A 15,527-nucleotide genomic window follows, 5' to 3' on the forward strand; every position below is an offset into this window, starting at 1 on the left:
TCCTCTAATGAAAAACATGTTTTTAAGGTGATACTTTAAAAGAAATGAAACAGAAAAGCAGTCATGGAGACAGGAACAGATTTCATTTACTGTTCACAGCTGGGTCAGAACACAGGAATCACAGGAAGCTATTAAAGTAGAAATGTTCCAGTCTGAACTCGAAATTACAACTGAAAGGGTGAGCAGAGAACAGAAGACTGCTAAGAATGAGGCTGAGGTAGAGCGGGGACACAAAATACTTACTTCCAAAACAAATACACCAGGGGTCATGGACTGAAGCCACTGAAAGGTCAATGACTATCAGTGGCACAATATAGACTTTCTATAATCTTAATATAAAAATGGCAACGTTTCCAACAAAATTGTACCAGAAGCTTAAGGTTGAGATTAAATCAAATTATGTCACCAGGGCCAGCTCTATAGCACAGCCGGTTAAAGCTCCAGCCTGTAACACTGGCATCCAATATGAGCACCAGTTTAGACTTAAGTCCTAGCTGTTCCACTTCAGACCCAACTCCCTATAAACCCGGGAAGACAGAGAAGGGCCCAAAGACTTGGGCCCTGCACCCGGGTGGGAGACCCAGAAGCTGCTCTTGGCTTCAATTTTCCCCTGGTTGCCACCATTAACCTGTGGCAAGCCCATCTGCTTCACCAAGGAACACACGTATCAGTGATTGGCTTAATAGGCTTTCACCTAGAAACCAGGAAGTCAAACTGGAAGCTGCTTTAGAGCATGCTTCCAAGTCAACGTTTGTAGACTGCTTGTTTTTCACTCATCTTACCAAACAAAATGTCAGACAAGAGAATAAATATGAACCAAATTTTTATTTGTTCATTTCTTGCATTTGAAGTATTCTTCGATGACATCCTTGGCCTGAGATTCTTTGCCGTAGTCCTTGAAAAAAAAAATAATTTCTTATTAACATTTACAAAAAAAATCTCATTTGAGGTCCTTAGCAACTAATTATTATGAACCTTTAATTAACCATGCCTTAAAAATGCTTCTTTCTTATCACAAAAGTTTGTTGTAGCCATTTTCAGGGACCTGAAAGACTTCAATGTCTTTAAGGCTCGTAACATGGCACTACTATTGCCAGCTTTTTCTAGATTTCTGCAGAAACACAACAGGTAAGCAGATTCATTGGCTGGCTTCTAAATTAAGCTTCCATTTCATTTCTAAAATCCCAAGTTTTCCAAGCCATTGACAGCCATTTTTTCCTTCACATGGCTCTCAATCTTATTTGAATATAAGGTTATATATGGTCGACACAATCTTCACCCCCAAGATAAAAACTGACTTACCTTAACCACTACGCAACTGCAACCAACCACTTTGCGGGGTTTCCCTTCTCGGTCAATTTTACAGAGGCCTACCCATTCTCCAAGTTTCTTGTTGTCATCAACCTATTGGGGGGATTTAGAAAAGAAAAATCACTATTAGCAGACATTAAGCCACCGACAAAAAAACGGAAGCAGAGAGATGGCTGTAGTCAGTAGGGTGACATGGCAGTTTCCTCAAGGCAGCTCAGTAGAGGGAGCCAGTTGTCATCATTCACAGCACCATTAGCACTCAATCTTTGTTCCATATCCAACACCAAAATCAGCACTTCTTTCTGCAGGTGTAAATGCTCCTACAATGAGCTTCCCCACAGCCCACATCAGGTCCCTGTATTTACACCTGCAAAAAGGAGCCCAATTTTCAGGCAGGCATCTTGATCAGACCAGTAACTTACCTTAATGAGGTTGATTTGGTGCTCAGCACACAGGGCCTCCACCAGCTTGACATACATAGGCTCATCGCAGTTAGATGCAAGCACACAAAGATGGGCTTGGCGCCTGAAATGGAAAAAAATACATCAAATTCAGGCCTACAGCAAATACTCCTGTACTTTCAAAGGTTTATCTTTGCACTCCCTACACTCAGTAATAATTCTGCAGTAGACCCACTACAGAACCCATTATAAATCTGACACACCTGTTAACCAACCCAGTCAATTTGCTTATAAAAATCCTTGACAATCTTCAGCAAATCTCACCCCAAAAATATCAGGTTCGTACACAGGTATGCCATGTATTTGTGGTCAAACAAAACCAAGACAGTTTTGTTATTTTTTTGTGAGCACGGCTGTCATGTACCTGCAGACGATTCAAATCCAAACTGCATCCCAGCAGGTGTTTACTATGTGCTCAGCTCTTACTAAATGACAAATCCTTTACTGTGTAAAGATCTTATGTTCATTGAAATTAAACTCAAGAATATTGTTCTATTGCCAACCTAACCAGCCCAATAAATATCAGAACTAGAATGATTACTTAACCATTCCAGATTCCACCTAATTATCAGTTGTAGGCACAAAAGTACAAACCCAGGTACTTTTTCAACAAACAGGAGCTCAACGCTCCGGTAGTTTCATGCCGGCTCTGCTGAGCCTCCCCACGATTCCCGGTAACCTACAGGTTTGTCAGACTGCAGTGTGTCACTCAGGAAGGAGTGAAGGGGTATCCGACAATTTCAGTCATCATTCAAACACTGTAGTTCTGCTCCGCTTTAGAACCCGACGCTCACCCCCACTACACACAGCAAGCCACGTGTTCTCGGTGGGCTATACAAGATCTGAGTTCTGATACCTTTTCCTAGGTCTCTTGTAGGACGGATGCCATTCACAACTTTTGTGCTAACTTCACGCTTTCTTCCCTTGGCTGCAGTTTTGTTCCGGCTGCAACAACCCACAGTATTGAGACTGATACACGTACTTGTCTAAGGCTTTGGCAGCTTCACGGATTCCACGTGCTAGGCCATCATGGATGAGGGCGGTCTTCAGCACCTCTTGTAGAGCAGTGTTAACGTCCATTACACCTCCAGCAGCAATGCTAAAAACACAGGACAGCAAGGTCACGAAATCTTCCCATGTACCCCGGTAGACACACCAGCGAAGCTCCGCAAGAGCGCCCTGGCGCCCAGGCAGACCCAGCCCCACGTAGCCGGCTCCCGACCCGCGCGGCCTACGTGAACCCCAACTCCCAGGCCCCCGGACTCACCCTTCCTCGGCCATGGCGGTGGGTTACGGGTGAAGCCGAATCTTGAACGCACTGCAAGGAAAACACAACTGCTTAACTCGGTTTAGAATCAGGAACCCATAATCAGCCACAGCCGCTTTCCGCCACAGCCACACGACTCGCGCTCCACACTCACCCCGGGCCTCCGCCTCCGCGCGTCTCGGCGGCGGCAGGGAAAGAGGCCGCACGCGTCCGCATGACGGTATTTAAGGGTTTGTTAAGGACCCCTGTGCGCATGTGCATTCCCTCCCACGAAAGAGGTGGCTGTGGCCGTGCCGGGCCCCGAGTGCCTCTGTTTCCGGGTTCAGGCGGTCTTCCGGAAAGAGGACTGTGCGTCTTCTGCCTCTGCCGGGCCAGTTATTGGCGCGCGCTGCAGGCACGACGCGGGCAGCCTCGCGTCGGTCCTCTCTGCCAGGGGCGTGGCCTGCGGAGGCCCAGCAAGCTCGTTGTACAGGGCGCGAGAGGAGCCAAACACGTTTCTCCGCACTAATTGCGGGATTGTTGGAGACGCCGGCGCCCTTAGAGCTCAGATTTTTTTTTTTCCTGGTGTAACTTTTTTTTTTTTGATAGTTCTTGTATTTTACTTTCTAACTCGTTTTTACCAGGTTCAATGTGACTTGTAGATACAATTCCAAGAACATAATGAGAATCCCGGTTTTAACCCTTTCCACATCACACTGATTTCTTGTCGTCTGTGTTAAACTCAGCGTTCCGGCGAGCAAACGAGTCCCTTCGCTTCTAAGTCACCCCCTGTGACTGCCTCGTTCTGGGGGTGGTCCTCGTCTTTTTCCATGACGCTATAGGCAGCGCGTTTTCGCTGCTAAAGTGGACCCGCCAGCCCGGGGGACAGTTCCGGTTCTGAGTTTAGTGCGAGAGTCGGTTCTAAAAGAAGTCGTTCTTTTGCTTCGTTTCGTTTTGAGCACTAGATTGTGCCTGGGATTCAGTGAGGCCGTAAATCTCGATTCGTTTCGTGCGTTTTAGAAGCTGCAGTGCCTGACAGCATCTGGCTCTGTAGGAATGAAAAAAAGCGCGTCTTTGAAGAACCCGGCCTAATTCCACTTAGGGCGTGACGGAGTCAGGGCTAGAATTCGACCATCTCAAAGCTTTTTTTCTTTTCCTTCAGAAGAAACGTTCACTTTCAGGGGCTGGCTGCCCCCACCCTCACTTCCAGACCCCAAAGGAGAAACAGCTGAATGTAGTCAGTGTTACCGTTTTCCTTTAGCGCGCTCGCCTGAGGAATCTCCAGGGAGTCAGCAGTTATTAGGTGCTTGCTGTATGTCAGTACTGTGGATGTGGTGAGCAGGTAGTGTCAGGCCCATGCGTGCTGTGAAGGAAAACAAAAATGGGCGAGGTGATGGGGATGTTCATCGGCATGTCCATGCTGGGATTTTAGTAAACTGGCTTTTCAGATGCGCTGTTTCATTTTTAGAGTGTTGAACCTGCTTCTCTCAAGCAAATGTTTAATAAGATTTTTTTTTTAATGTGAAGAGGAAGGAGGCAGCGGATATTCTTGTCTCTGAAATTTTGTGTTGAGATTAGGATTTGTCCCCATGCTTAGAATAGCTAAGGGTCACAGGGAAGTACAAAGGGGCATGAGGAGTGGGAGTGAGGAGGATGTGGCAAGGTAGCCAGACAGACCTTAGCCTTGGGACTGTATTTGAAAGGGGTTATCAAAACTAGGGATTCCAGACAGATGTGAGTGGGAGCCCAGGACGGGAGAGCATTCTACCTGGAGCAAAAAAAAAAAAAAAAAAAAAAAAAAAAAAAAAAAAAAAGAGTAGTGGAGGCAAAGAAGGATGCCTCCTTTGTTTTCCTGGATGTTACCTTAAAGCAATTGTGTATTCAAGAAAGAATGTGATAAATAGTATTTCAGCATGCTTCTCATCTAAATTTAATATGCTAAGCATATTAGAAGCTTTCCTTCCAAAACAGTATTAAGGAAGAAGCAAGGATTTTCTGACATCGGAGACATAAACAGAAGAAATAATAATTGCCAAACAACATACTGATTTGGAGGGAAATGACTGAGTGCCTTTTAATTTAGTTGTTTTAGTGCTGTTTTCCCCACATACCAACCAACTCAGACTTGGTTTCTGGCATCCAAGAGCTTGTCATCTGTTCTGTTCACATACTCAAACATCATGGACGTCTGCCTTCGTACTTCACCTTGATAAACGCCTTTCCTGTCAGCCAGAAACCCTCCTCCTAATACTGCTGGTACATGATTTGGAGTTGGAGTTGTATAATCAATTCTAACCCTAAAAATAAACTTTGGGCACAGTGGGGAAATAAGAACTCTTTCATACAGCTTCTCCTTGTTCACTGTGGTTAAGATCAAATCCTCTCGGTTCTATGTTTAGCAAAGATGGAAGACAATACTAAATAGAGGCCAGAGGCTAATCACTCTTAAATCAGAAGACTAGAACATTTATATGCAAATATGAATCAAAAACATGAAAAATAAATGAATTCTAAAGTCTGCTTTGGGAACAATGATGATGAGTAACTATCTAGCATTTTTAGGTGACAGGTTTTGTGTTAAAAATTTTTTTTTAAGATTTATTTATTTGAAAGGCAGAGATCCAAAGAAGGCAAGAGAGATCTTCCAACCACTAGTTCACTCCCCAAATAGCTACAACAGTCAGGGCTGGGCCAGATAAAAGCCAGCAGCCAGGAACTTCTTCCAGGTCTCCCACATGGGTGCAGTGGCCCAAGCACTTGAGCCATCTCCCAGTGCTTTCCCAGGCCATAAGCAGAGAGCTGGATTGGAAGCAGAGCAGCTGGAGCTAGAATGCCGGCACTGCAGATGGCAGCTTAACCTGCTGCGCCACAGCTCCAGCCCCAGAGAGTATATTTTCTACAATGTGTACTGTACAAGTTCTGGTTCTTTGTGTGCAATAGCATGACCTATGGCCAACATAAACAATGAAAATGAATTTATTAGAAAGGTATCAATGGCTCAGGCAATACAAGGGTTTGCTGAGCAGACTAGAGAACGGTAGGAAGAGGATGATTCCAGTGTTCTTGGTTATGGAAACTCAACAAAAATATCTTAATGAAATACTATCAAACTATCTTAAGGCTGTCCCCCCAGGCTATTACATATGATTAGTTTAATGAAATGCAACAAACACTGATTACTAGGAAGTTCTGCAAGACTTGCAGATAAGAAATGTACCTCTGAAAATGGTATAAAAAATTACCTGAAGACACTGGAGAATGACCATAAGCATACAGAGCCGTGGGGTAGAAGCAGGGAAGCAACATTAGAAAGAAGGAATGGCACTGGGTATTTCTCATGTTTAAGGGTTTTAGCATCAGAGTAGCAACAAGTCCACACCATGTGGAGCAAATAGCAGAGTTCTTCAATTTTACTGCCTTGAAAACCAGAGGACTGAGTTTAGAGCAACCGTGGTGCTGTAAATGGATAGGAGGAGAATACAGGAAAGAGACAGCCAGAATTTTGTGCATTATCTCTGCCAAAATCTATGGTTGACCCCTCCGTTACACATGCATGGGGTTGGCCCCAAGCAAGAGATGTTAGGCTAAGCAAAATGTATGGACATTTCAGCTGCTTCTGTTTCCATCACTGGAGAAACAAATTACAAGTTTGAGTCAAGGCAGGTTGACTTTCTGCTAAATTTAAAAGAAAAAATAAATAGTCTTTGGAAGAATATAACAAAATCCAGACATTAATGTCTGATAAAGTCCAAAGTTATTATAAATATTAGGAAACAGAAAAAAATGACTCATACTCAAGAGAAAAGGTTGGGGCCAGCACTGTGGCGTAGCGGTAAAGCCGCTGCCTGCAGTGCTGGCATCCCATATGGGTGCCCATTCGAGGCCTAGATCCTCACCTTCTGATCCTGCTCCCTACTAATACACCTGAGAAAGCAACGGAAGATGGCCCAAGTCCTTGGGCCTCTGTACCCATGTGGGAGGCCCTGAAGAAGCTCCTGGCTTTGATCTTGCCATTGTGGCCATTTAGGGAGTGAACCAGCAGATGGAAGACCTCTCTATCCCTCTGTCCCTCTCTCAAACCTGCCTTTCAAATAAATAAAATAAATCTTTAAAAAAGAATAATAAAATGGAGCAACCAGGACATGAATCAGTGCCTGTGTTGGATGCTGGTGTTGCAGGTGGCAGCTTAACCTGCTGTATTACAACACAGGTACCCTGGGTGAGGTTTTGAACATGAATCTGGGAAGTGGAGCACAGTCCGTTGTTTATTTGATTAAGGAAGAGAGAAGAGAATACAAATGGCAAGAATCACAATAGATTATTCAATAGACATTAAAAGTTAAGAAAATACCATGAAAAATCTGTGCCAGTAGATTTGTCAATTTAGATGAAATGAGAAATTTCTTAAAAACATACAACCTAGCAGATCTGGCATAGGAAAAAAAAAAAAGAGAAAATCTTAATACCAGTACACTTAGTAAACAAATAATTTTCTAGCAATGACATGCCTAGAAATAAACATTCAGATCCAGGTAGTTTCACTGAGTTCTATCAGACAACTAAGCATAAAATAGCACTAATCCTAATCAGATTCATCTAGAAAAGACAGAAATTTAAGTGTAAACAATTCAGTTTTGATTGTTTGTAAACAATTCATTTTTCTATCTTTTGAAAGATATTTAGGGGCCGGTGTTATACCATAGCAGGAAAAGCTGCCACCTCAATGCCAGCATTCCATGTGGGGAGTCCAGGTTGCTCCACTTCTGATCCAGCTCCTGCTAATGGCCTGAGAAAAGCAGCAGAAAATGGCCCAAGTGTTTGGGCCCCTGACACACACATAGGAGACACAGATGAAGTTCCTGGCTCCTAGCTTCACTGGCCATTCGGCCATCTGGGAAGTGAACCAGTGGTGAAGATTTCTTTCCAACCCGCTTTCTCCCTCACTCCCTCTCTAACTTTGACTTTCAATACATAAATAAGTCTTTTAAAAATAAATAAAATTGAAGATATTTAGGGATAAATTTAACACAAGGCATGTAATACTCTACAATTAAAACTGCAAAACATTTCTAGAAGAAATGAAATATCACAAAAATGGAGAGATATACCACATACATGGATTAGAAGACTGAATAGTGATTAGATATTGATTCTCTCCAAACTTGGAGGGGGGGGCAATAAAAACTCCACCAGTATTTTGTTGTTGTTTTGTTTTTTGAAAGATTTATTTATTTTGAAAATCAGAGTTACAGAAAGTGGGAGCAACAGAGAGAAAGATCTTCTATCTGCTGGTTCACTGCCCAAATGGATGCAATGGCCAGGGCTGGGCCAGGCTTAAGCAAGGAGCCAGGAGCTTCTTCCACGTCTTCCATGTGAGTAACAGTTATCCAAACACTTGAGCCATCTTCCATTGCTTTTTCCAGGCCTTTAGCAGGGAGCTAGTTTGGAAATGGAGCAGTGGGACTCAAACAAGTGCCCATATGGGATGCCTGGATTATAGGCAGCAGATTTACCCACTAGGCCACAATGCTGGGCCCTGATTCTGACATTTCTATGGAAATGCAAAAAAACCTGGAAAATGCAAATTTCTCTTGAAAAGAAAAGAGTTGGAGAATTTTCACTAGTAACTTCACCCATAGTAGGTCTTCCTATATGAGGAAAGCGAGTGTGTGAAAGAAGTTAGCACAACAGAAAATCCCTTTTGGTCAGGACAACAGAATTGCAGAGGAGTAAGGATGAAGTTCTAGCTACAGTGTCATACCTAGCTCTAGTGAGGCTGGGAGCACATGCTGCAGGGTATATCTAGCTGCCTTGCCCTAGCATGTGCACTGGACCACTCCAGTAGTGTGGTGTAGGCACTTATCCTCTGGGAGATGTGTCTAAGCCCCTGATGATTCTGATTGTTACCTAATAAATCCTGATACTCATTTTCTGCTTATTTTATCAGCAAGGGAGTCCTGAAAGATATGAATGCTAAGAGAATTTTTTTTTTATTTGAAAGAGTTACAGAGAGAGAGGAAGAGATAGAGATAGAAATAGAAAAAGATCTTCTATCCTCTGGTTCTTTCCCTAAATGTCTGCAATGGCCGGGTTATATGAGGCTGAAGCCAGGAGCCAGGAGCTTCTTCTGAGTCTCCCAGGTGGGTGCAGGGGCCCAAAGACTTGGGCCATCTTCTGCTGCTTTCCCAGGTGCATTAGCAGGGAGCTGGAGTGGAAGTGGAGCAGCCAGGACTCAAACCTGAACCCACAGGGGATGCTGGCACTACAGACCAGCACCAGCCACATGGAGGAAAAATTTTAAAAGATGAAGGGATAAAGAGTGACATGGGACAGTGTTTTGGATAAGGGGATAAGTAGGATTTTCTTTGAGGAGGTGGCATTTGAACAGAGACCATATTATTCCACTTTATTTTCTAAAGAAACTATTGTTCATATGTATACTTATACCTAAAGGCACATATAAAACTATGAGTAGATCATTGTGGTAGACTAATAATGGCTCCCAAAATTATATTCTCATCCCAGTTGTTGGAACTTGCATATGTTACCCTACTATAGGTTGGAGGGGCGGAAAAGGATCCATGCAGATGTGAATAAACTGGATTGTCCACATGGGCAGTAAATGTTGTGAAAGTATCCTTATGAGAGAGTAGCAAAGGAAGAGTGCACACTCAAAGGAGAGGAGACAAAATGACTACACAGGCAGAAATCAGAGTGCGGTTGGCACCAAGAATGCCCACAGCCTCCAGCAGCTCCAAGAAACACACTCCCCTCGAGCTGCCAGAGGAAGCATGATTCCGCTGACACCTTGATTTTGGGCTAATGAAACTGATGTTGAACTTCTGGCCCACAGGGTCATGTTGGTTAAAGCCACAAAGTTTGTGGTAATTTGTAGCTACAGCATACTAACATTATAGCATATTGTAACACTGATCATCTAGGGAGGATGGGAGGCAGAAGTTAGGAGCAGAGAGGAGGATAGGAATATGAATACAGCATAGATATAAGAAGACTTCAAAAAGTTCGTGAAAAATTGAATTAAAAAATAAGATTATGGGCCAGTGCCGCAGTTCAATAGGCTAATCCTCCGCCTGTGGTGCCGGCACCCCGGATTCTAGTCCCGGTTGGGATGCCGGATTCTGTCCCGGTTGCTCCTCTTCCAGTCCAGCTCTCTGCTGTGGCCTGGGAAGGCAGTGGAGGATGGCCCAAGTGCTTGGGCCCTGCGCCCACATGGGAGACCAGGAGGAAGCATCTGGCTTCTGGCTTGGGATCCGCACAGCAGCCATTTGGGGGGTGAACCAACGGAAGGAAGACCTTTCACTCTGTCTCACTGTCTAACTCTGCCTGTCCAAAAAAAAAAAAAATTATGTTACTGCAAAAAATATTAAAATCCATATAACAACTCCACTTATGTAAAGTAAAAATAGGTGATACCAAACAAGAACACACATTTCGGAGCCAATGTTGTGGGGTTGCAAGTTAAGCTGCTGCCTGCCTCACCAACATCCCATGTGGGTGCAGGTTCCTGTTCCGGTGCTGCTCCACTTCTGATCCATCTCCTTGCTAATGAGCCTGGGAAAGCACAGAGGATGGCCCAAGTGCTTGGACCCCTGCACCCATGCAGGAGACCCAGAGAAAGCTCTGGGCTCCTGGCTTTGGCCTGGCACAGCATCTGCAGTTGTGGCCATTTGGGGAGTGAACTGGCAGATGGAAGATCTCTCTCTCTCCCAACTCCCCTCTCCCAGTAACACTGCTTTCCAAAGGAATAAAAATAAATCTTTTTTTAAAGTACATATTTTTGTAAAAACATATACAAACAAAAAAGATTTGCATTAAACATGCAAGAACGATTACTGATGGAGGAGGGAAATAGAAATGGAGATAGGGGCCAGTGCTGTGGCAGAGTAAGTTAATCCTCTGTCTGCATCACCAGTATCCCATAGGGTGCCAGTTTGAGTCCTGGCTGCTCCTCTTCCAATCCACTTCTCTGCTGTGGCTTGGGAAAGCAGTGGGATGATGACCCAAATTCTTGGGCCCTGCACTGGTGTGGGAGACCTGGAAGAAGCTCCCAGCTCCTGGCTTCAGGTTGGCTCAGCTCCGGCCATTGTGGCCATTTGGGAAGTGAACTGGTGGAGGGAAGACCTTTCTCTCTGTCTCTCCCTCTCTCTGTAACTCTACCTCTCAAATAAATAAATAACATCTTAAAAAAAAAAAGAAATGGAGATAGAGGGAAATAGCAACAGAAATGAAAATTTTAGTTGAAAGACTGCAAGATGAAGTTGTAAAAATGCCTTATAAGATGGAGAAAAGGAGAAAGGGAAGAAAAATAGGAGAGAAAAAGAGCAGTAAGTAAGAGGATAAGTTTGGGTGACTCAACATCTCCATCAAGAGCAATCTTGAAAGACAGCAAAAAAGGAAATGTGATCATCAAAGAAAATAATTCAGGAAAATGCTGCTGTGCAGATCCATGTTAGATTGGAGGGAGAACACAGGTTAAGAGAGATGGCAGCAGATGGCAGGGGTTAGATCCCATCTGCAAGGCCACTCTAAGGAACCCTTGCTAGGGCCTTCCGTTTAGAGTGACTTCAAAGATCTCCCCACATCTCAGGCCACCCAGGAATTTGTACTTAATTAGTACACCCCATATCATCACTTCCTCGGGAAGTCACGCAGGACTCATGTGGCCAAAGTGAGCAATCCTTTCAATATGTTTCTATTACAGGACTATTCATTGCTTTATAGTGAAGTATTCAGTAGTGTCACGGGATCTAGACTAGAAGGAGATATGGTCCCTCAGGGCAGAGGCTGGCTGAGGCTCAATCATCTTTAAAAATTCACAATGCTTGACACAAGGTGCTAGGTCAATGGTGCTTAGCTCTGGCCCCAAATCAAGAATTTATCAATCCCCATACTTGAGCCCTTCCCAAATAGTAAGGTGAAGATAGTGAAGATAGTGAAACCTGTTCTGTGCCAGAAATCTGTGATCATGAGAGTAAGGTTGCAGCCATACGTCCACATGCCAGGACTTAACATATCCTATCCCCCATGCTCACAGCTACCCCACAAAGCAAGCATTAGAGCCCCAGCTGACAGGTGAAGAAACTGTCCCTGTCATGCAAAGTCACCCATAGCTAGTAAGTAACCTGCACTGAAACCCGGTCCTGTGTCCCCTGGCCATCACGCTCACAGCCACTAGCTCAGGAATCCTCAATGTTCATTTTCATTAACATCGGTTAGTTAATTAATTTCCAACTTGCTAGAATCTGGCTTGGGTGATCACAAACACTACCTCACTTACCGTGAAAAATACCAGGACTCATGAAAAGCTTTGGTATGAACCCCACTTTTGAACTCACTTCTGTGTCTTTCGGGTATGGCGCTCCCTACTTTTCCTGCTGTCTACTAAGCTTCCTTTCTTACTCTTAGGAGGAATAAATTGTACTTGTTTGAAAGTAGAAGTGGGTCTAGCTATATGAAATATAGCCTTGACTTTTGTCTGTTTTTTCCCCCACCCCACCCTTCTCATAGGGGATGAAAAAGGACAGCAAGATTGGCAGCAACTGAAGTGATGGAACAAGCTGGTAGGGGAGAAAAAGACCCTAGGGCACCTCGCCCCGCCCCGCCCCTCCCCGCCTCGCCCCGCCCCACCAGCCTCGCCCCGCCCCTGCCCCGCCTCCCAGGGCTTGCAGAACCTTGAAAGCTTCGCGCAGCTCCGGGCCGGCCGCTGCCCGCTGGGGAAGCCGAGATGACCGGGTCTGCTTGAGCAGTGGCCGCACGTCGGTCTGCTTGTTTTAGGCCGGGTTCGAGGCGCGAGCTTGGAACTCGGAGTGGCGGCGCTGGAGTCCACGCCGCGCATGGACGCGCCGGAGAATCCCGAGGGCCCTCGCCCACCAGGAGGTGACGGAGAGCAGCGTGGCCAGGCGCGCCCCCGGTGCCTCGGGCCTGCCCTTTCTCAGCGATTCAGTTGCCTTTAGCTTGGTTTGCTTCCCAGAGGTTCTCAGAGCCTGGGCCCGGTCCCTGGGTTTTGAGCCAGCCTTTCTTTTGTTTCTGGAAGGGGTAAAGTTCGGGGACTGGATGTGGAGCAGTCTCTAAGGGACGTTTCTAACCAGTCGCTCTGCTTTTGAGTACTGTGTGTTTAAGAATGTAATCAAATAAGTGTGCCATTATGCAAACGTGAGACATTACCTTCCCACTACCTGCTGCTCCCTTCTCGTTTTAATTGTCTCTCGTTTCCCTTCCTCATCTATTTCAAAAGTTTTACAAAGATGCTAATCACTTCCTCATCTTGCACAGATTTTTTTTTCTTGGCCTTTTTCTGGACTGCAAAGGCAAAAAAAAAAAAAAGCAAATCAAATATAGTTATTTTTAAAATTTTCCCCAAAATCTTTTGATTTAAAAGTGTTTAATGGATTTGCTGGGATCTGTGAAGCTCTGAGTGATTTACTTAGTGTCTTTAAATTGAAAACTAAATGAACTGATGTAAGAGACCGGTAATTAGTGCTTTAAAAAAAGTATTGCTATATGGGTTTTTGAGACTTGCCTTCCCAGAAGCATACCATTTTAAGTGTTAATTCAGCAGTTGAGTGGTCTAACTCGTTCTCTCCTACTTAGACTTCATTTGACTTCAGTTCTTCCTCAGAGTTCTTAATGCACTCCCAGCAAACATTATTGTGCTTAAAACACAGTCTGTGTAGCATGGGAAGCCGGGGGCGTGATTCTTCAGATCACAGCCTCTGGAGGTCAGCGTGCCACCTCATCCTTCCTCAACGCATTCCAGACAAGAGTAACGGGCATAAGGTGAAGGTAAAACAGATCAGATGGCTTGGTGATCTCTGCATTAAAATTCTGTGAGGGATTAATGTAAAAATGGAAGTGGCACGTTTTCATCATCACAGTGACAGACAGCGCTGTGTTCTCTTTGATCCAATGCGTTGTATGCAAAATAGCCCTTTGCTCAGCAGGTGTTGTCTTCAAAGTGCATCATTTATGGCAGCATTGGCACTTGTGCGCTTGGATCCGTGGCCCCAGCGGCAGGCCTGTGATTGCATTGTGTTTGCATTCAAGGTGGTGGCCCAGCAGGAGGTGCCACAGAGACACCCAGGCGGCTTTCAAGAGAACAGCTTTTTGTGCTGATATCTGCAGCTTCCATGAACTTAGGTTCCATGATGGGCTATTCTGTCCTGGGACCCTTTTTCCCCAAGGAGGTAAGACATTTTTATATCCTTTTAAACTCCAATTTTTAAAGAAGCCTTTTGAATTCTTTCTCTTTACAGTATGTGAAATGGAAGAGTCTACATGTGGTATAGATGATGTATAGGACTTCAACAGAATATTTCTTTCAGAATATTTGATATGGGGGAAAAAATCCCAGATAGAACGTCTTGGGAAGGGGGAGGTGGGGCAGGCATTTGACACAGTGGTTATTGGAATGCCTACCTCCCCTCCCATCCAGGTACCTACTAATGGGCAACCTGGGAAGCAGCAGATGATACCTCAAATACTTGAATCCCTGCCACCCACATGGGAGACTCAGACTGAAGTCTGGCCTCCTGGCTTTGGCCTGGTCTTGCCCTGGCTGTTGTGGTTAGTTGGGGAGTGAACTAGTGGATGGAAGATCTCTGTCTCTCTGCCTTTCAAATAAATAAAAGTACAAAGTAAAAAATAATAATAAAGAACATCTTGGGAGGTAATTCACCTAACTATAGTTGACCTACTCAGAGTTGCTTTGCTTACCATGTAGTTTAATTCATTCTTACCCGATTTCTACAATTGAAAAACAGGTGCACTGGAAACTGAGATTTGAATGTTACAAAAGGACTGTGTTAACAAAGTAACTCTGTCTCCTGGAATTTTTGGCTTATTAATATTTTGAAATTATGAAGTCCTGGTGCATTAAATTCTCTTTTCAGGCTTGAATTTGTTATGGATTCTAGCTGCAATATTTTGACAAAGGAGGATTTCAGTTATGTAATATCAGCTAGTTCCTCTAATCGTAGCCTTTTATGTGGTGTCTGGGTTTATAGATAAGGGCACAGACAGACTCAAAGAGAGTAACCCCTCAAGAGACCTGACATCTGGAGGTCAATGGGATACTCATCTAGTATGGGATGAATGGGACTGGCCTGAATGAAGGGAGACAATATGGCTTTGTGTTTTATTTTGTGCTATTTGCCAAAGCCTCAGCTCACAATGCACTGGCAGCTTCTCAGTCCTCTAACAGCTTTGAAAACATTTGAGCCTTCCTTCTGTGTGTGACAAAAGAGGGTGAGTGGATTCTCTGCTGGAGGACAGTATGGCTTGCTACCCATACAGCACTTTTTAGTTTTCAGTGCGTGTCCCCCCGGTTTGTCCCTGCACAGCTCCCTCAGGTAGGTAGGATGATGAGAAAGTCAATCATGTTGCATGTGAAGAAACAGTCTCAAAAGTTATGTCGTTCCTAACTCAGTTCTGTTCATAAGAGGTTTTACAAGTTCTCACGCTGGGTTGTGCTAGACCCTGAATGTGGGAGG

At 44.5% G+C, this 15,527-nt stretch overlaps 2 protein-coding genes and 3 non-coding genes across 6 annotated transcripts in view; 1 reads left to right on the plus strand and 4 right to left on the minus strand.

The window, feature by feature from the left end:
• Positions 1 to 806: 806 nt before the first annotated feature.
• Positions 807 to 3,309, minus strand: RPS12 (ribosomal protein S12). Its single transcript, XM_002714829.5, has 6 exons — positions 3,194 to 3,309; positions 3,040 to 3,090; positions 2,755 to 2,871; positions 1,734 to 1,836; positions 1,303 to 1,404; positions 807 to 895 (listed from the first exon to the last, which is right to left on the minus strand). The coding sequence occupies exons 2-6, from the start codon at positions 3,051 to 3,053 to the stop codon at positions 833 to 835; spliced, it is 399 nt and encodes a 132-aa protein (XP_002714875.1). The 5' UTR covers positions 3,054 to 3,090; positions 3,194 to 3,309; the 3' UTR covers positions 807 to 832.
• LOC127493363 (small nucleolar RNA SNORA33) lies at positions 1,024 to 1,152 on the minus strand. Its single transcript, XR_007923417.2, has one exon. It is a non-coding gene; the product is annotated as a small nucleolar RNA SNORA33 (small nucleolar RNA).
• Positions 1,484 to 1,559, minus strand: LOC127493371 (small nucleolar RNA SNORD100). Its single transcript, XR_007923424.1, has one exon. It is a non-coding gene; the product is annotated as a small nucleolar RNA SNORD100 (small nucleolar RNA).
• LOC127493345 (small nucleolar RNA SNORD101) lies at positions 2,458 to 2,529 on the minus strand. Its single transcript, XR_007923400.1, has one exon. It is a non-coding gene; the product is annotated as a small nucleolar RNA SNORD101 (small nucleolar RNA).
• A 9,369-nt stretch (positions 3,310 to 12,678) lies between the features above and the next one.
• SLC18B1 (solute carrier family 18 member B1) overlaps positions 12,679 to 15,527 on the plus strand; it is a 31,817-nt gene continuing 28,968 nt past the window's right edge. The window contains exons 1-2 of one of the 2 annotated variants that reach the window (XM_008263536.4): positions 12,679 to 12,915; positions 14,083 to 14,222. In XM_008263536.4, the coding sequence (XP_008261758.2) occupies positions 12,873 to 12,915; positions 14,083 to 14,222 (183 nt within the window). In that variant the 5' untranslated portion in view covers positions 12,679 to 12,872. The remainder of the gene's footprint in view (positions 12,916 to 14,082; positions 14,223 to 15,527) is intronic. The other variant, XM_051854324.2, reaches the window with a different exon arrangement.

This window comes from Oryctolagus cuniculus, chromosome 5 (assembly GCF_964237555.1).
Source record: "Oryctolagus cuniculus chromosome 5, mOryCun1.1, whole genome shotgun sequence".
Classification (NCBI taxonomy): Eukaryota; Metazoa; Chordata; class Mammalia; order Lagomorpha; family Leporidae; genus Oryctolagus; species Oryctolagus cuniculus.

What these genes read in the sequence shown, in the direction of transcription:
- RPS12 (XM_002714829.5), bottom strand. An exon ending in GCTGCCAAAGCCTTAGACAA is followed by an intron (nt 1,837 to 2,754) that starts GTACGTGTATCA and finishes TTTCCATTTCAG; the next exon opens with GCGCCAAGCCCATCTTTGTG. An exon ending in ACCAAATCAACCTCATTAAG is followed by an intron (nt 1,405 to 1,733) that starts GTAAGTTACTGG and finishes TCCCCCCAATAG; the next exon opens with GTTGATGACAACAAGAAACT.